The 19,351-nt window shown below is 48.6% G+C and overlaps 8 protein-coding genes across 8 annotated transcripts; 5 read left to right on the forward strand and 3 right to left on the reverse strand.

Annotated features, from left to right (window-relative positions):
* Positions 1–555: 555 nt before the first annotated feature.
* Positions 556–1,958, reverse strand: N7443_006662 (M20 family metallopeptidase; the record flags this gene model as incomplete). Its single annotated transcript, XM_056886718.1, has 3 exons — positions 556–1,306; positions 1,374–1,756; positions 1,824–1,958. 3 exons carry the CDS (start codon positions 1,956–1,958, stop codon positions 556–558), a joined length of 1,269 nt encoding a protein of 422 aa, XP_056740367.1.
* Positions 1,959–4,876: 2,918 nt separating this feature from the next.
* N7443_006663 (basic helix-loop-helix domain-containing protein) lies at positions 4,877–5,817 on the reverse strand (the record flags this gene model as incomplete). The annotated part of the gene is made up of 2 exons (XM_056886719.1): positions 4,877–5,629; positions 5,683–5,817. 2 exons carry the CDS (start codon positions 5,815–5,817, stop codon positions 4,877–4,879), a joined length of 888 nt encoding a protein of 295 aa, XP_056740368.1.
* A 674-nt stretch (positions 5,818–6,491) lies between these two features.
* Positions 6,492–8,172, forward strand: N7443_006664 (uncharacterized protein; the record flags this gene model as incomplete). Its single annotated transcript, XM_056886720.1, has 3 exons — positions 6,492–6,836; positions 6,891–7,516; positions 7,566–8,172. 3 exons carry the CDS (start codon positions 6,492–6,494, stop codon positions 8,170–8,172), a joined length of 1,578 nt encoding a protein of 525 aa, XP_056740369.1.
* A 738-nt stretch (positions 8,173–8,910) lies between these two features.
* On the reverse strand, positions 8,911–9,750 carry N7443_006665 (fungal specific transcription factor domain-containing protein; the record flags this gene model as incomplete). Its single annotated transcript, XM_056886721.1, has 2 exons — positions 8,911–9,559; positions 9,611–9,750. 2 exons carry the CDS (start codon positions 9,748–9,750, stop codon positions 8,911–8,913), a joined length of 789 nt encoding a protein of 262 aa, XP_056740370.1.
* A 1,285-nt stretch (positions 9,751–11,035) lies between these two features.
* N7443_006666 (FAD-dependent oxidoreductase) lies at positions 11,036–13,495 on the forward strand (the record flags this gene model as incomplete). Its single annotated transcript, XM_056886722.1, has 6 exons — positions 11,036–11,316; positions 11,367–11,612; positions 11,687–11,830; positions 11,890–12,087; positions 12,144–12,869; positions 13,423–13,495. The coding sequence occupies 6 exons, from the start codon at positions 11,036–11,038 to the stop codon at positions 13,493–13,495; spliced, it is 1,668 nt and encodes a 555-aa protein (XP_056740371.1).
* A 1,468-nt stretch (positions 13,496–14,963) lies between these two features.
* On the forward strand, positions 14,964–15,464 carry N7443_006667 (uncharacterized protein; the record flags this gene model as incomplete). The annotated part of the gene is made up of 1 exon (XM_056886723.1): positions 14,964–15,464. One exon carries the CDS (start codon positions 14,964–14,966, stop codon positions 15,462–15,464), a length of 501 nt encoding a protein of 166 aa, XP_056740372.1.
* A 716-nt stretch (positions 15,465–16,180) lies between these two features.
* N7443_006668 (phf1/phf2 family PHD finger domain-containing protein) lies at positions 16,181–17,414 on the forward strand (the record flags this gene model as incomplete). The annotated part of the gene is made up of 2 exons (XM_056886724.1): positions 16,181–16,315; positions 16,371–17,414. The coding sequence occupies 2 exons, from the start codon at positions 16,181–16,183 to the stop codon at positions 17,412–17,414; spliced, it is 1,179 nt and encodes a 392-aa protein (XP_056740373.1).
* Positions 17,415–17,625: 211 nt separating this feature from the next.
* Positions 17,626–19,231, forward strand: N7443_006669 (uncharacterized protein; the record flags this gene model as incomplete). The annotated part of the gene is made up of 3 exons (XM_056886725.1): positions 17,626–17,646; positions 17,987–18,460; positions 18,587–19,231. The coding sequence occupies 3 exons, from the start codon at positions 17,626–17,628 to the stop codon at positions 19,229–19,231; spliced, it is 1,140 nt and encodes a 379-aa protein (XP_056740374.1).
* Between the last annotated feature and the right edge of the window lie 120 nt (positions 19,232–19,351).

Consider the following 19,351-nt stretch of genomic DNA (forward strand, 5'->3'; position numbering starts at 1 on the left):
TTTCTCTTTTATTGATTTATAATATCCGGACTGTTACCCGGAAATAGAAAAGCTTTCCTTTTGGGGATTTCTAAGATGACAGTATAAGTGGCTATTAAGTATATTCATGGGCTTAGTATAAACTTTGGTTTCATTTCAACAATATATTTATTATAAAGACTAGTGCTCTTCCAGCACTCAGTGCCACTGTCTTCCTCCCACAGTGGGTGCTGTCTTATAGATGATATTGCCATCATCGAAATAGTGTCGATGTTCTTGATTGGCGCCTACAATGCAGCGCTAGTATTAATAGTATCGGTCTACTTTGCCTTATCAATAATAAAGTACTAATGTAGGCCCCCCTTTTAACTCTACTGTGGGGTATCTCTATTGGATTTGACACGTGCAGAAGCGATCTTACATCTCTGTAACAAATCAAGTCAGAGTATCTGAAAGAAAAGGACTATACTTTGAACCACACCCTGCCACAATGCAAAGCGGGTTGAGTAACGGTTACGCATTTCTGCATTTAGAGTGAGTGGCATAGAATTCGAAGCAAAATACATAAATATCTGCCTACCGGAGCTTTTTGTCCCTCTCAAAGTCCTGCTTGACTTGTTCATACAGCGCATCGTTGGTGATTATGTCCCAGCCAGTCATGGCCATTGCCTTCCCGGACACCACCGTCCTCTCATGCGCCACAGCAGTTCCTGCTGCCTTGGTAAACCCGGCGGTGTGGTTCTTAGATCCATCATCCACCGGAATACCGATAGATGCATGCAGGGCGGGTACCGCGTAGGAAACATTGCCCTGGTCTGTTGCTGCGCCAATAACCCCCTCAGATTTGAGGATTTCTAGGCCATTTGCGGCCATGTGTTGCTGGAATGAGTTGCACAGAGGTTCATTGACGCGCAGTTCGGCGTACCCACACATCTCTTCAATGTCCAACTTACAACCGGTAGCAAGCGCGCCAGCCTCCATGCACCGACGGATTCTGTCTCCAAGGGTCCTTGCACCTTTAACCGTGGGGCTTCTTGTCGTATAATGAGTCTTTGTAAGCGTCGGGATGGAATTGCTGGTGACCTTTGGGGTTTCAACAACAGCACCATGGATTCTCTCCGTGGGCTCAATTTGCTGTCGCAGCATCGAAATGTTGACATAGGTTGAAACTAGAGCATCTAACGCATTGACGCCCCCCCACGGCATGACTCCGGCATGGGCACTAACGCCATGGTAGGTGCCTTGCAAGTTGTAGGATGCGACGGATGAGAACCCTGCAGACCCCAAGACGCCTTTGTCTGTGTAATCGGCATCCGACATCGGATGCCTGTATCGCAGTCAGCTCATTCTGCTCTCTAGTAACAGCACAGTGCGACGGGGGTAGGAAAACCTACATCATCAGTGACACATCCACCTTCTCATACGCTCCTGCATTGAGTAGAACAATTTTTCCACCTCCATCTTCTTCAGCCGGTGTACCAAGGAGTTGCACCCGCCCATCGATTCCGAACTGCTTTAGGGCATAAGAGAGAGCAATGAACCCAGTCACACTGGCCGTGGCAATGAGATTATGGCCGCAGGCGTGGCCCATTTCCGGAAGTGCATCGTATTCTGCGTTGAAATTGACTGTTCTGCCACCCTTCCCGCTAATGGCCTCAAATGCCGTTTCCAAGCCGTAGGCATGTCGCATTACCTGGTAGCCGAGGCCTTCCAGGAAGTCACAGATGGCATCATGGGCGTTATGCTCCTTGTACGCTAGCTCCGGATTCTCGTGGATCTGTGCTCACAGTACAGCTTAGTAACTGAGTGCAGTGGCTATTATGGCACAGTCATGAGCTACTTACATACTTATTAAGGGCTCTGAGCTTCGTTTCGAGGTTAAGGATATAGTCGTGTATTGCCTTTTGCACGGCTGCATTTGGTGGCAGCGTTCGGTGGTTGTTCACTGCGGTCTTGGCCAGGCCAATGGAATCCGCCATTGGTACACTGATCATGGCATGTAGTGATAAAGAGTACCTTATGCCCAAACTTGAAGGGGATTTGGACATTTAATGATAAGGGGCCTGAAGCGCTGTCGGGGAGTCTGACACTCCCGCTATGAAAAAAAGACCCACCACGGCCATTAGGCCTCGAGATGAGGAGGGGCGGTTCTAGATTCTCGAACCACGAAGCACCCCAACCCGCAACCACTCCTACATCAGAATCGCACCGCCGCGAGCATTTGCAGTTCGCAAGCGAGTCGACCCTCATGGGCCCGCGAATGCATAATTTTACTAAGAGTTCCCCTTTTTGGACGTATAACTTAATGACTCATTTGCACTGTTTACAATTATTGAACACTGTTTTGGTCTCAACCCCTCCATTTAACCTAAATAATCCCAATCGTTGAGAAACCAGATAAATTGTAATTGTACATAACTAATTTAGCATTGAAATTACCTACTTGTCCTTAAAATAGGATGGATTAGCAATATTGTTGCGTGTTCCGAGGTTCTAGTAGGTGAAGTTTGTCCGCGGTATGCGGCCCGAAATACATAATTTGACCTGACTGCCCCTAGGTACCACCGCTTTAGCAAGAATCATACGTTCTACTTCTATATCTCTATTTAGATCCAGGGCTTGAATTGAGTGGATTTTATATTATCTTAAGTCTATAATGCCTTCTATGTAATAGGTTTATCCTAAAAATGTTTTTCATTATTCCCTGTAACTGATATAAGCTAGTAATCCTTGTCAAACGATCAAACCTTTCCCTCTGGGAAACGGACTCAGTAAGCGTTGAGGGTCTTTCTGCAGCCCTGGAGGTTGTGCGGTTCTTGCGGGTGCAACGAGGTAGTGAAGCGATCTAAATGTCAAAATAACTGTCATTTACCGTCATTTTCACTCCCGGACGGCCAGAGAAAAAGCTATGACGCGGCGCTAAGGCGGCCCCGCCCCACTTAGGCATGAAAACAAGTCGAAATTCAGTATCTTATGGAGCTCCAAGTTTTGGCAGGCCTTTTCTTTGCCTCATAAATTCATGACACAAACGCGCCTGCATACCGATTGATAACAAGTGAATACCTGTATCACTGGCTATTCGAAAATGACACCTAAAGCGGAGATGGTCGAGTGGGTCAAGAGGCCACTCACCAAGATGATGGTCAGATCATCGGGGACTCTGTAGCCCAATATATGATGCCCTCCGATCTGGAGATTATAAATTTATGTTGCAGTAATCCTTGGCGGCAGCTGAGATAAATGAGGACTCGTTTAGTGGCACCTGAAAGTCCAAGGTAGTACGTTCAGTGCCACCGATAGCACCAGCAACTCAACAAATATGCCGATCCTAGTTGAGTCAAATGCTGACTAGGTACCGTATCTCCCTGGAGAAATATTTCCTCCATCCTTGGTGGCGGCCCATTTCGGGTACACCACGAGGCGGCGTTGAGTAGGGTGTCCAATTGTGTGAATTAGATGGTAACAAAGCTGATTGCTGGGACTTGAGTAAATTTTGTTGATTCAGAAATGGAGCACGAGGGAGCGAGGGAGAGCATTGAGCTAAGGACATTGATTCTCAGCCCGAGGATTGTGATTAAAGGGGGTATGTAGCTCATCAGGCCATCAGGTCAGTAAAGGCTAAATATGGCACTGGAACCTTCATGCGAAAATTTAAACTAGCTAGCGTTCATACCAACTGGCCCCTGTTTTATTACAAGTTGTATCTGCCGCAGCTTCATTCTGTAGCATGAATTAGTGCCTGGCGGTTCTGGTCCTGATAGGTCATTTGTTCCGTGAAGACAAGCCTAGAAGTTTAACAACACGTCCCCACTTCATTTCCCACAAAAATGAAATATTGAAGTTCCGGCGTGCCGCTCGTGCAAGGCATCAGTATGGGGGAATGTCGGACCAGCGGCATCAGGCTGCATCTGGTACTTCAAGCTTTCCAGCAGGGAATGCTTGCAAGCTGATGTTTCAAAAAGTCACCAAGATGGCGGTGACGATCCTTGGGCTCTATAAATGTATTTGACATCAACACCTTCTATTCAAACTCAGCCAGGTCCTGCATTACCAACATCCTGTTTTCACTCCTTTGTATTTGCCAGTCAGTGGCAGTACATTATGGGTAGCATAGAGAACAACAGAGAAGAGGGCAACGGTGTTGCTAGGCGTGTCCATAATCGGGATGTCTTTTTTTTTGCCCACACCCGAACCGCTTCCCATGTCCTCTGTCGCCTCCTCTCCAACCAACCAGGATGGATTCAATCAGATTACCACTTCAAGCGTGCTTTTGACTTCGCCAGAGACTTCTCTAGACAACTCTGGATCAGAATGTTTATTAAACTTAAACACTTCTTTTTTATTTTTATTTTCTTTCTTTATGTAGAAACCTGCCAGCGAGCAGAGATTACTCTACCTAACGTTGGGAGAAGACGTATTCCCAGAGAAACAACCTAGTTTCAATCCGATACGTTTGTGACGATGGGAAAATCCACAGAAAGTTCTATCGACTTTTTCTCATCTTCGGGCCGAGTGGGCGACTTTCCTATCAGTACATATGGGGCCTGGATGCCCCTGGATGTCGATCAATCTAGCCCGACCACCCATGGCGGAACGCTACATCAACCACAGAGCGGTCGAGGAAGATCCCACAAACCGATCCTCCGAGGGAATCTTAGTGGGATTTCGAGCTATCGAGAACCGATATGGAGTATCTAGCCAACGGAAGGGCAGGGCTGGATAAAGCAGATCCTGAGACGAAGAGAAGCCAGGAAAAGATTGAGGAGACTATGGACAATGCCTAGGTTTGGGCGATGATTCAAAAATCCTTCATTCATCAAGGTAGAGTTTCGTAATTTGGGGATGAATCTGCAGATTGAATGACGTATCGTGGCATTATCATACTCCCCAAAGTTGCTTATTTTGTATTGGGGACAACCAGGGGAGGAGGCCACAACATGGATGGGTCGCTCGGCATGTGGGGTGCATTGACGTTTAATGGTATGTCTCCATCTCGGGGAGGTGTAGTGTTTAAGTATCTAGGATGTTGGAACCAGAAAAGGGCAGCGTCATCAATGAGATGAGTGGGATTCGTATCGTATCCAGAGTCGACATCTTTAGGTGGGGTCGTTGTCAATACGCCGGGAGATTGTGTCCATTGCAGAGAGGCTTCTGGTGCAGTAGTAGGTAAAGCAGTGAGTTCGCGAGATTTTTCTCGGGATGTCCAAGCCCAGTTCGTGAAATCATGGGGTGAGAGTGGTATGTTGTCAGGGCACGGAGGATGGGACACGTGTCTGGGTACTGAAGTACCGATCGAGGTGGGAATCAACCTTCTTGCATGAGTATTCAATGACAAAGGCAGCTTATGCCGCTCATCAGGTCTTTCCACGGGCCCCAAAGCTAGCTCGTTATGGTCTGCCAGCATCTTGACGACCGCGGGGTCTATTGGCTGAGCTTGGCGCGAGACACGAGTTCCTGGTTGACAAATAGCGCGAAGACTATTAGTTTCACGCAGTAAATCTTCACGTTCACTCATAAGCTTCTGGATTGTATGCACTGCCTGAAGGTTTTTGGTCTGCTGAGCTTTGTGTTGAGCGATACTAGCGTCCACAATTATATGCTTGGAAGGGCGCTGTTCTGTCTTCAGCATAGGCAGTAAAGTCGCCAGCTTCTGAAAGATGTTAGCAAAATTAAGCCTCCAGATGTTTTTGCTTCGTAACCAACAGCAAGACGCTCGCTAAAGGCTTCGCGGCGTGACTTCTCAAACTCTCGATGAACGGCTCGGTCCTCTGCCGTCCAATTGCGAATACGTTTTTTCTTGGGCTTTTGAGGACCCAAAGCCCCCATCATAGGCTCCATTCTCAGTGTAATTGTAGTTTCGCCCAGTCCGCAGGGGCATGGAATAACAGAATAACAGAATATGGGAGGTTCTATGGTGGGATCCGGGGTAAAGTGGGGGAAATGCGGAGAAGCTTTGGATTCGCTTCCTCCGAGGCCACATAGGTCTCCACATGCCTCTTTGGTTATGATCGTGTGCTACCCCGAAGTGATACAGATAGGGCCACATCAAACTACAATCTAATTATCATCTCATCTACGTCATCGGCAATGCCTGAGTCGTATGGTTGTGCAAAAGTCCATGTTCTAGATTTTCGTCGGGCAACTCGAGAAAAACGGCCAAAAATGGATTTTGAATAGATTCACATGATCGCAAGATAAAAAATTAAAAAAAAGAGTTACCCTAGTATGCTAATTGGACAGGCATCTGATAGTAGCTATGAGCGGGCAACTTCCAGCGAAAGGCGGGGTAGAGTGGGTGGAGATAGGGGGCCAACTCATCTGTCGACGGGGGATCAGTCGGTGATGATGCGGGCACTATCCGCCGTATGCCGTACATATTGATGCAGCAAGAAAATAGTTATAGGTTATATATTTGCTTTCACGTCACCATCTAGCCGACCTCAACTTTTTGAACTTGCTGTTTTAGTCCTGAGCTTGATAGTACTAAGCTTAATTAAGTTTTCTCTTCTAAAATGGGCACCATTCCTGCTCGACAAGCCGTGGCTTTTCTAGCTAGGCAAGGTCAAGAAATCACCGTTATCAACACTCATGGGAAACAAGTTGTTGATTTATGGGCATTCAATCCTAATGACCCCCATGAATTCCTGTCTATGGTGCATACCCGGACAATCCTTGTGAAGATTGCACTCTCCAAGGGCGATAAATTGTATAGTACTCGGAGAAAGCCAGTCCTAAAATTGACAGAGGATACCACTCTGGGTGTCCATGACATGACATGGTCAGCATGTGATGCTGAAAGGTACCGCATGCAAGGCTACGATGGCTACCATGACAACTGCACCGATAATATGCACAAGGTGAGCAAGTAAGAAATTGAAGTTGAAGTAATACATACTCATCGATTAGTGCAGGCCCTCAAAGAAAACTTCCCTGGCTTTCATATTGCAGATGACTGGGTTCCAGATCCGCTCAACATCTTCATGAACGTGACAATCGATCACCGCGGCGGACTAGAGCTTCGAGCCCCTACTAGTGAGAAAGGCCAGTATGTGAAACTTATAGCAGAGACAGACTTGATTGTTGTCATGAGTGCTTGCCCGCAAGATATGGCGGCAACAAATGCCGGGATGCCGACAGATTGCGAGTTCCAACTGAGTGGCACATCGAATCCTCTATCAACTTCTTTGGCATCCATCCAATCTCGCCCCTCGCGTCGAGTAAAGGTAGCGATGTCGGTCGACTTTGATGCCGTTTCTCATTGGCTTGGGACTGGTTGCCATCCGGACAACAACATGGCCGACTATAGCTCTGGAATATTCGCCGGTCAAGTTGGTGCATATCGACTCCTCGAGCTCTTCAAAAAGCACGCCGTTGCAGACAAGATCACCTGGTTCATCCCTGGCCATACCGCAGAAACCTTCCCGGATGCTGCGCGTGCGGTAGTCGAGTCTGGCGCTGAGATAGGCCTTCACGGTTATGCCCACGAGGGAATCTATCAGATGACAGAATCCCAAGAGGTCAATGTTCTCCTCAAATCGTAAGTAATCTCGCTATATGACATCAACGCATCCACTAATCAAGAGCAGTATCGAAGTTGCAACTAGGCTAGTCGGTAAAAAACCTCGCGGATATCGTGCTCCCATGTACACAGTCAGAGAAAGCACGGTGAAACTCCTACGCGAGCACGAATTCCTCTATGACTCTTCACTTATGCATCATGATTCGCAACCCTACTTCACCCCGAGTGACCCACCAATAAAAACTATCGACTTTTCCCAGTCGGCTGATACCTGGTTGCATCCTACTGAAATCTCCTCTCAGTCGTATCCCCATGGACAACACCCACTAGTGGAACTCCCATGTGGCTGGTACAACGAGGACATGATGCCCCTTCAGTACCTCCCACATCTCGCTAATAGCATGGGCTACGTTTCAACGCGGGTGGTGGAGCAGATGTGGAAAGACAAATTCATGTGGCTATGGGAAAACGACAAGCAGGGTAATGAGTCGGCAGATTTCATTTTCCCGCTTCTGGTTCACCCTGACACGAGTGGATTGGCACATATCATCGGAATGGTAGATCGTGTTCTGGAATGGTTGAAGGGGTTCGGAAGTGCTGTTGAATTCTGTACTTATGAAAAGATTGCTGCTGAGTGGTTGGAGATACAGAAGAAGGCTGTCGGTCAAGTCTAACCAGGCCATGACTCTAATCAATTTACTTTCAGGGACAAGTTTGCTGGACTATCCGGTCCAGTGCCATGAAATACTGAAGGCAGTCCCTTCCAGAAAATAGCATCCAACCTGATAGTAGCAAGACGTGCAAGTGACCAAGCCCGAGATTGTATTCGAAGCGTGTCTCTCCATTTGATCAATAGGTTTTTGTTGCGCTCTGCATTCTTCCTATTTGGAGAGTGCGCAAGCGCGAGTAAAATGAACGTTGAGAGGTAGCAAAGTTGATATCTAGTGTCTGCCAATTCTCAACTTTCATGCGTAGGACATTTGCAGGATAGAAACTTACAGGAAGGCCAAAAGCTTGTGAAATGCCTAGCTGTGAGAGAAGATACCAATTCTGTCCCTGCTAAGGCGCAGACATAGCAGTTGCCGAAGATTTTGGGGAGTGGCTGGCGGAGTTTCTCGGCTGCATGTTCGAATCGGTGTACTAGGGGCCTAAGAAGGGCTCTAAATATCATTATTTCCACTGTGATGTGTGATATTCTTAGAGAAGCCACCATGTCAATCTCATCCGTGGTCAACTCGCAGGCCGGCTTTGAGAGCAGCGGATGGTTCTGTCGCCAGATCTCGATTCTTTTTCGCAGAGACTGTGCACGAGTCAAGAGCTCGCTGAGCGATGAGGATCTACGGCTTGCTTTCAAAGTACTATGTGAGATTAGTGTTTGTAAGTGTCATACCATTTGCCCCTTGAGAAACGTACTAGAACTCTTTCAGAACATCTGCTCCAATAACACTCAATTGGCATTCTGCCAAAAAGAGTGGGATGTAACATGTGACTCCATCCTCGATAGCCGGATCTTGGAAATCATTCTCAAGATCATCCAATGTAAGCTCTTTGACATCCCAATTATCCTCATTCAGATGCACTGAGCGGCCAAAGCAAAGTGCATGCCAAGTGTGCTGAGTATACATTAGCCACCAAAGCCTCCTTCGAAGAGTAATTTCACTTCGCGGAAGTCTCCATCCACCTGGATCCAAGTTTATACCCAGGCTTTCGGCGATTGCCAGACAAGAGCATGACAGGGCCCAAGATTCCGGTGAGTCAGCGACCGCAAAGTTATCTGGTGGTTTCTGAAGGAGAAGAAGACCCAATTGCAACTGGGAAATGTGCGCGAGTGAATAATTTCGGTGGAAGCTGCGATATGCGATGTCCCAGAGAGTGTTGACCGAGATATCTGAATAGCCTTTTGTGAGGCTGAGTTCGTCATCTAGGAACATGAAGGGAGTTGCCATAGCGTAAATGGCGCTTATGAGACCAGTTCGAGTCGACATAAGAGAAGTTTCTTTCATGCTTTCTAAGTCCTCTCGTGAAAGGATAGGTAGCCGCGGATGAACAAATTGAGTGTATCTGTACTTGATTGAGCAAAGCTACTGGAAATTGACAAGAAACAAGGCTCACATTTTGATAAGGCGCTTTGCCAGGTCGATGGGGACAAGAGAATGCAAGAACTTCAGGTCATTCTGGGCGCTTTTGCCCTCTGACAACATTTTCTCTTTTGCATCAACTGTATCTTGCCATATCTCTTCATTGGTCATCATAAAATGAACTGGAAATCTGCTGGGACTTGGTAGGCCATTTGGAGTATATTCCCTCAGTTCCTCGGGTTCGCTGTCTATCATCCTCCGAAAGTCAAGTTGAAACATAGGATACGTGCCCTGACAATCATACTCGTAGTGCTGAAGGAAATACGGATCTGATTCACTTGACGGTCCGATTATTTGATGTGAGTATCCTTTTCGTTTATTCAGCGTGTAGTTTTGTGCCCAAGTGATCGGTTCAACGCTTAGAGCCCCAGAACTCATTGAGGTTGCACATCTGATGGAGCCTGGCCAAGAATGGCCTTGAGAATCAATCTCTATATCGCCAAAAGTCCGGTTGCTCTCCAGGTCATCACTTGGAGCTATGAACGAAGAAGAAAGTAAATCAGTGGAGAAAGCGTGAGGCAAGGGATCGGAACCTTGTCCAGTTGAGCTTCCGGCCTGGAATTGGAGTTGGAAACGATTCGTATCAATCGCTCCATTACCTAAGAAGTCAGTTAAACCGTCGACGTGGATCTTTTTCTTGGGAAAATCTACCATATAGGACGTCCGCTGAATTCCAGCTCTCGGTAATGTCGTTTTCTCCAAACACTGCATTATCTACCGAAGGTACCTGGTCAATGTTGGGATGAAAATCATTGATATCCGAGTAGATGCTGTCTTCTATTGCAGTCACTCTGCTTTGATAGACACCATTACTAGGTTGATGAGTCGCAGGACGGTTTGTTCTTTTGAGTGGCTGAAGAACAAACGTGCATCTTCGTGATAGCTTTTCGCAGTGCTCACATTCGGCCTTATCGCCTTGTAACTTGCATTGGATCTTTCTCGAGCGGCAAAGATCACAGGGGCGTTGTTTTTTTGACCGGTATTTACGCGCCCGTTGCATATGGCTTTCATTGTTCATGCTGGCAATCGCGTGACAGTGACAGTGATTGAGATAAGAATAGGATTGACGGCCGACAACCTTGCAAATAACGGGCAAGTCACGGGTAACGGGCGATATAAGTAAAGGTCGGGGATTGTTACCCCGCTGACGGGTGATATGGCTATGATAAGAGCAGCCACTAGTCTGTGTCATTCACGAATCAGAGCCATTACTTTACTTTCTTTCCCTAGGCGTGAATGATACTGCTTCTCGGATATACTACGTTCCCCATCTCCATGGAGATATGAGACAAAGTCCAGGCCATTTATCCATGAAAATCCATGAAAAGCAAGGCCTATAACTGAGTATCTAGCTGTCCGCGGTGGGATTTGGAAAAAATATCGCTTGAATACTTCTTCAATGACTCGGTCTGAAGTTTGTCAGGATGGTGGGGAGTACGATGTCATTGTAGTTGGTGGTGGGCCGGTCGGCCTTCTTCTCGGCTACCAATTGAAGCGATTTGGTGTCTCTGTCTGTGTGTTGGAACAACATAAGAAAGAAATACAGGATGCCTATGGACGCGCGATCGCCTTATTCCCAAGGACTTTAGAGCAACTGGATCAGCTTGACCTCATTGAGCCGATGTTGCAGTTGGGCTTTGCGTGTCGAACAAGTGTCACATACAAAGACGGAGAACGAATGTCAGTAGGAGTCAATTATCCACGCGAAATGACATACTAATGGCATGCAGAATTCCAGGAAGAGTTTGGAGCTTCATGGAAAATATCCAAGATACGACTTATGACTTCGTGCTGGTTCTTCGCCAGATGTACACTGAGCAGATATTTCGCGACAAGCTAGAATCACTCGGGGCAGATTACTACCAAGGCTATGAGTGTGTTGATTTTCAATGCGATGAGAATAAGCCGTCTACAAGCCAAGCAGTAGTTGCTACCTTCAAGGAAAGTGACACAGGGAGAATAATCACATTGAAGAGGTACTCGGTCAACCCCTTTCCCCTCTCTCCCCTCTCCCCGTTATGCAAGGGTATTATTACTCACCATCAAACAGCAAATACTTTATTGGCGCGGACGGTGGCCGGAGCTTCGTTCGCCGACATGCAGGCATCCCTTTCGAAGGTGATAGCTCGGATGATCAGTGGGTGCGCATTGACGGACTTGTCGAAACCGATATGCCACTCAATCGATCCTATGGGTATGTCATATCGATTGATCATCTGTCTACCTGTTTGTGTGGCCTAACCTTCCAACCAGAGCGATCGAGAGCAAAACACATGGGAACGTGCTTTGGGCTCCCTTGGACCATGCAGCCACCCGCATAGGCTATGCATACACTTCGGAGATTGCCGCAAAGTATCCAGATGGAGTGTCTCAGAAGGTGGCAGTGCAAGAGGCAGTGGAATCAATGAAGCCGTTCAACGTGAAGTTTAAGGAGGTGCACTGGTGGACATTGTGAGTTGATGTTCCAAATATCCTCACCCTTCTCACGGTCTGATTTGATACCACAGGTACCAAATCGGTCAACGGATCGCAAAGGACTTTTCAAAAGAAAGAGTCTTTCTGTGTGGCGATGCAGCTCATACGCATAGCAGTGGAGCTGCACAGGGACTGAACACCGGGATTCACGATGCGGTCAACTTGGGCTGGAAGCTTGCCTTGCACATACGAGGAATCGTCAAAGAGAATGTCCTCGACACATATGACTTGGAGCGGAAGCATTCGGTGCAGCAGCTGATTGACTACGATAGAGACATCTCCATTTTGATGTCACGTAAATGGCCGTCTTGGTACGAAGGAGATCCGGACGCAGATCCTTACATCGTTCTCGGAGAGATTTTCGAGCAAGCCGCATCTTTCAATACGGGACTGGGGATCTCCTATCCCATAAATGATATCAATCAAATCCTTCCTGACGGAGCAATTGTGGCTCCAGGGAGTCGACCACCTGACGTGGAGCTGATCACGCCTGGGACGAAGCAGACGGTGAGGCTTCAACGACTCACTCGCAACTTTGCCAACTTTTGGGTAATCGTATTTGCTGGCAACCCTGGTATGACCCATACCTCTCTCGTGGAACTTGGAAAGTCTCTAGGAACATTCAAAAAGTTCAAATCTAGGGAAGCAATTGGCTGGCTCACTATCAGTGCTGTGGCCGGCAACTCCCCATATGAGACGCTGGGGATGAAGCCATTTGGGGACACTTTCTTCGACCCTACCAACTCTGCGCATGAGAGGTTCGCATTCAAACCTGATGGGGGTGGCATCGTCATTCTTCGACCGGATGGTCTACTTGGTGCCACTGGTCCTCTTTTGGGGGAGTGGCTGAAGGAATATTTCGAAGTAGTTTTGCAATGATACTCGTCCCGAGAAATTGAGCATAAAGCCCTCCCGAGAAGATATTCTAATTCTTCATCTCTTTCTTGACATTTTTCTGGGCACCTCTCTTTGTTCTTTTTCCAGGGTATCCCTCTGAATGGCTTTGAATACCTCTGGTGTGATCAGTCACGGCCACCTTTTCAGAGCCATTGTACAATCTTATATTCCTGGTCCGGCCGTATGTGCAAAGACTCAATGTATCAAGCGCAAATCTTGATCCATGGCCACTGGGGCATGAGAAATCTCGAACTACGTATGGTGGAGTATGCTAGCACCAATATCCTGAACTCGAAAACCAGAACCCGCATTCTCAAAGGTCCAAGATTCTACCTAGCTCCGTATTGTGTGGTACGTGCATATCGTTGTTGTCGGAGAAGAGATAGGGGGACTTGCCTTGACCTCATGTTCCAGTGTTATCAGCGACGAACAGAAGTTGAACGACGCGTTAGAATCTGAGATCACAAGACATGAAAAAGGTGCATGATAAGGTGGATACATGTAGCCTAGCTTTAGGTCCCGTTTTTATTCAACAGCTCAGATTCCTGCTTTTTACGGGTGCACATGCAAAAAAATTGAGAGAAAAGGATATCATGCAGATAGGATCTAGGCAGATCCATTTTCATGGTGACTCGACATAAAACAACGAAGGCAAGGGAAAGGAGGCTGACACACACCTTGATGCCATTGTGTGCACAGGCCAAAAGCGATGATGGCACGGTGGATACAAAGTGAGTCGCCGAGTGTAGCAGCCAAGAAGGGCTCGACCCCGTCGGAGCAGAGTGGGTGCGTCATATGACTGGGTATATACACACATTGCTAGGCGACCAGCCACCACATAGGGCTGAACACGAGCACTGCGCCACACGTAGCGTGCGACGATCAAATCGAGAATTTCCCGGGTTGCATGGACACGTGATGGCGAGACGGCAGGACCGAAGATCCTTCTAACACGAAACCCTAGGAAAGTGTGCGCCAAGTAGGAACAGGACCATGAAAAACGCGAAATTTAGGCTACAACTCTGTCGTAGAAAAAGCAAGAAAATACCGCGAGCCAAACCCAAATCAAAGTAGCGTGCCAAGTCTTCGGGAGGCCCGCAAAGAAAAAGAAGAAAATATCGACGATCGAAGCGGAGTCTGGACGTCTTCGATGTGGTGGCGAATGAACTTTTCGCGGAAAAGCCCCCATATCCTTGACCGCCTCATCTATAATAATAATATCACACAGTCCGGTTTTTATACCCACCTCCCCTATAACACGACCCTTTCCTCCAACCAAATGCTCGTTCTCTAGCATGCACTCGTGCTGAGCTATAACACGGGCTCTCTTACGTGAGTCTCTGCTGCGTGTTGCCAACCCCTACGCGGCCCAAGACCACCTCCGCTCAGTCGACCCCGGCTTTTTCTCCTGATTCGCCCCGGAACCTCCCTATCCTCACCCCCAGTCTCTTAGCTCTTAGTGCGTGAGCTGTCCTCTGGGTCCCGTTACCAGCTGCAAGCTTATCACGCTCTACACGGCCCTTCCCGAAACTCTCAAACCGGACGGGTTCTCACCGCAACGATAACAAAGACACCTGTTGTTTGGCGCGATTGAACATTTCCGACCAGTCCTTAGCTCGGACCAAGGCCCGTGCCTGCTGCTGTCTCCTTTTCACATTCTTTGTATCAAAAGTGTTCCTTTCTCTGGACCTTCACCGAGCTTCTTGGAAAGCCGAAGGATTCCAGCCCATTTTCCATCTCAAGCTCGATTTCCAACTTATTGACCTTACCATTTGTCACCATGGACGTCAATTTATAGCTTCGCTTTGTCCCCAGGGATATTTTCGTTCTTCAGCGCTGTTTCCATTACTCCCCTTCAGCTTTTTTGATACTTTTTACGCCTCGCGGTCTTATCAGACGTGACTTCGACTCGCGTCGCGTGTCTCTTGCGAATAATTATATCGCCACAACCAATCATGGCCCCCAACCTCTTCCTCTGCTTGCGCACCGTCTGCTGTCCTGTCTACTGGTTCCAGCGCGGTGATCGCGTCAACAGCGAAGTCAACCGAGAGCAGCACTGGGAAAGCCCTATCCCGGGAACGTACAAGTTCCTTCCGGGCCGCGGATGGCATCTCATCCGTCGCGATGGTTCCGACCAGGACGAAAAGATCCCTGCTGCTCTCGTGTACTGCCGCATTCTCCACCGATACATGTTCGAGTCTGAACTCGAAGAGCGCTGCCGCTTGTTTTCGGCTCCGCTGCACAAGGGCGCCCAGCCCGAGCAGCTGCGCTTCTTCCTTCTCGACGATGGCCTCCACTGGGTCGCTGGCTGGGACGCCAAGGGCCGTTTCATCCCTGGCCCTTACCCCAAGTGGTATCTGGATGAGGATGGTGAGACTATGCGCCGCGGCTCCTCGCCTCCTACCAGTGCCACCGTTTCCCGATGCAGCAGTATCATCGCGGGCAAGCTTGATTAAACGACAGGTGCCATGCACTAAATCCCAAATGGCCAACATATACATCATGTTCCAGGCGAACGTTCAACACGCACTGTGAGTGTTTGTGCGAATCTGAAAGCGTTTAGCGTGTTTTTTTTTTGGCTATCAAAAGTGATTTTTCGGATTTTCATGATGACTGGGTAAATTTCGGGTTTTCAGGGGTTTTTCTTCTTGTTCGGTCATAGATTTAGACTAGACTTCTTTTCAGGCACTTGGTGATCAGCGACGGCGCTCGGTTACATGTGTCGGGTCACTCTCAAGGGTGACAAATTTAGAGAATTAGATTCTTATTGAGAAATTACAACAATCTGTACAATTTTATAATTGAGACTTGATCTAGTTATCTTCACTTGTGCAATCAATCGAATTCTGCCTTGTCCAGGGTATAGGTGGAACAATGAACAGTGTTGCAACCCAAAATGGGAATTGTCACGTGAGACTATACAGTCCTTGGGTCGCCGCACTCGCGGACTCTTAACAATTCAAATCCTATTGACATTCAATGCTGCCTTCCTGCTCAATGGTACAATGCTGATTGATGCCTCCTCGACAAAACACTCAATCAAATGAATCCTCACTGGCGCCTTCAGCTCGAACTCAGGAAAATATAAAACCCCTTCTAACCTCTCTCTTCTTTCCCTCTCTTCCTTCCCAATATTCCTTCATTCTTTTCTCCTCTTCCTGGTCCTCCAACAATGGAAGCCACCAACAACCTTTCGGGGGGTGCCGGCCGCTCTCGCCGGCCGCTGAAGCTGGTCTTCGGCAAGGAGAAGAAGCCCGAGGTGGCCTCTGATGAGCCCATATCGGAGGACCAAGCCGTCGTCGCTGCGGTAAGTCATGTCTACATAGTATTGCTGAGTTTCAAGTTCCTAAAATTTTATTCAGGCAACTCGGATCAGCCGGACTGGTCGAGTCCTCAAGGCCCCGACTGCTTTTATCCCGGCCCCTGCCGCTGCTGGCAGTGGTGGGAAACGCCGACGCGGTGGTAAAAAGGCCGCCAGCATTAATTGCGCGGAGTGCGGACGGGGTAACAGCCCCGGCAACAACCCGATCGTCCTCTGCGATGGGTGCGAGTCCGCGTGGCACAAGCATTGCCACAACCCTCAAATTCCAGATGCCGCCATCGAGAATCTGGACACCGAATGGAAGTGCAATAACTGCGAACCTTCTCAGCGCCGTATCGTTAAGGCCAAGCCTATGAAGGGCAAGCTCTTCAGGGCGAAGCTGGCCAAGGCTCAAAATTTTGCTAAGCCCCATTCGATGCAAGCATCGACCCAGATCGAGGTTGCTAACAATGAATTTACGGATGCTGAAAAGCGCGTCTGGCTTTCGAGCTTGTCTCATTCCCTGCTTGTGGAGATGCTCGTCGACATCTCCAGTAAGAACCCATCTTTGCCAATCTTCCCCGCCAACATGAAGGATTTACCCACCTCCAAGTTTGCTATTCCTTCGGCCCGGCCATTGAGTGCCCAGTCGGCACCACCCTCTGGGAAGCACGCCCACGACGAAGCTGCAGCTATAGACAGCCACCCTGCCAAAGGGTCACGTACTATTTCAAACACGGCTGTGCCTGTCGCCAGTCTTTACTCGACGTTGTCGCCCAGCCAACGGTGGTCATCCAGCGATACCGCCGACGAGGGCATCTTCTTGGCGAAGACGAGCGACGGGCATTTCATGCAAGTTCCTGAGCATTCGGCCACACCTGCTCTGTCTCCCGACGCTCCGAGTCCGTACGAGGCCGAGCTTTTGACCGACAGCGAAGGAGGTGACATTCCATTCGATGATCACCGCATCTACCCCAAGCCAGGCAATGGCTTTGCTCTTCCGTGGGATCCTGCAGATCTCGACATTCTCAGAGAGGATCCTGAAGCAAAGACCTTCAGCCATGCTCTACATAGTTCAATCGCGAAGAGGATCGCCGGGAACTAGGATGCTCGCAAGATAGGATGATCTTGTTCTTGAATGTGTTTTCTGATGTATTCACACTTGACTTTCTCGATGATATCTTATTGGGCGTTGATGTCTTTTCGCAGGTTCCTCTGGGCGTTTTTTCTTGCGTGTCTTTTGTGGCACCTTCCTACCTGTTCTTTCTACCATCTATTTACATGATATGATTTCACGATCAATGATACCAACTGAAATGCTCTTATATGCCTTGTTCGTAGAGCCTCAAGATTCGATATTGGAGTCGACCCCGTATCTTATCAGCCCCACGCTGACGCGCTCGCATTTTCCCCGAACATCTCCAAAAACGAACACCAGCATTCAATTCCAATATTCAGCTCTACGCCAATATCTCCAACTCCCTAAACCGATCACGTATTGAGCGCACACCTCACCAAATCTACCGCACACGGGAATGACATCCGAGCACCTTGCGCGCTCCAGAAATAGCCCCATCACACCACGCATCACAACCACCAAACCCTCACCAAGAACAACTTCATGATACACCATTAACCCCTCAAAATGTCTGCACCCTTTAAAATAACAACGAAAAGCACTCTCCCCCTCCAACCAACAAGCCCTGGACGCAACATCTAACCCTCGACACCCTCCTCCGTGTCGTGCACCACACGCTTCTAAACCCGTTTCTCGCCTGGATCCTAGTCCTCTGCCTTCGCGCCCAAGTCACGCCTACCAACTCCCCAGCCTGGATTATAAGCATCAGCTATGCGATCGCGCTGAGTTTGCTCTTCGTCGCGCGGGTGGTGAACCATCGCGTCGCGCATGGGATTCCGCGGACGGTCGATTCGGCGCGGGAGGTGGTGCTCGTCACTGGGGGTGCGAGTGGGCTGGGATTATTGATTGCACAGATTTATGGGATGAAGGGGGCTAGTGTGGCTGTTCTTGATATTAAGGATCTGGGGGAAAAGGAAGTTACTGAGATTTTTGGGGAAGGGGTGGGTTATTGGAAGTGCGATGTTGGCGAGAGGGGAGCGTTGGAGAGAACTAAGAAGGAGGTTGAGATTGAGGTATGCTTTTACTCCCTTCCTGAGTGAATTACGAGATCTATGGGGCTCTTATTGGGTGGTGATGCAGAGACATTGGTTGGAATGTGTTATTTTTTTTGTTCTTTCGCTAATGCATGCATGCTGCAGCTCGGTACTCCGACCATCATTATCAATTGCGCGGCGGCGAGGATTCATGGCGGGACGTTGCTGAGCTTGCCAGCTGATGCTTTTGAGAAGACTGTGCGCACCAATTTGCTCGCTGCTTTTCATCTCTACCAGGTATTTTTGCCCGGTGTTGTTGAAGCGGAGAATGGAGGCACCATCGTCACCGTCAGCTCAGTACTGGGCCAATTGTCTCCGGCAGGATTGTCAGATTATTCCGCTAGCAAGGCTGGATTGAGTGCGTTACACAGAACAATCGAGGCCGAGTTTCGCGAAATCGATCAGATCAAGACGTTGCTGGTGGAGGTAGGACAAATGGCCACGCCGCTGTTTGACTGGGTCCGTACGCCGAGTCATTTCTTTGCGCCTGTTCTCGAGCCGGTTGAGGTTGCTCGTGAAATCGTTGCGGCGGTTGATAGTGGTCAGGGCGGTGTGCTCAGACTGCCGTCATTCGCGAAGCTCGTCAATTTGTATGCTGTGTTGCCTGGTGCTGTGCAGCGCATGGCGCGATTCGTGAGTGGAGTCGACCGTGCTGTTTCTTCCGGTCTCCGTCAACGCGACGCTCCTGACAGTAGAGTTCCTGACAGCAATCGTCGAGTCCTCAGGAGCACAAAGAACCGGACTGATTGAAAAATTGCATGTGCATAGACTTGACTCGACAGATCAAATTTGCGAGTTCATCTTCCTTGTATATAAATTTGTTTCTTGTACACAGTTCATCCCAAAACGCCGAGTCGCAATGCAGTAATC

Source organism: Penicillium atrosanguineum (genome assembly GCF_028827265.1).
Source record: "Penicillium atrosanguineum strain IBT 20685 chromosome Unknown utg000005l_segment0_segment0, whole genome shotgun sequence".
In the NCBI taxonomy this organism is placed as follows: Eukaryota; Fungi; Ascomycota; class Eurotiomycetes; order Eurotiales; family Aspergillaceae; genus Penicillium; species Penicillium atrosanguineum.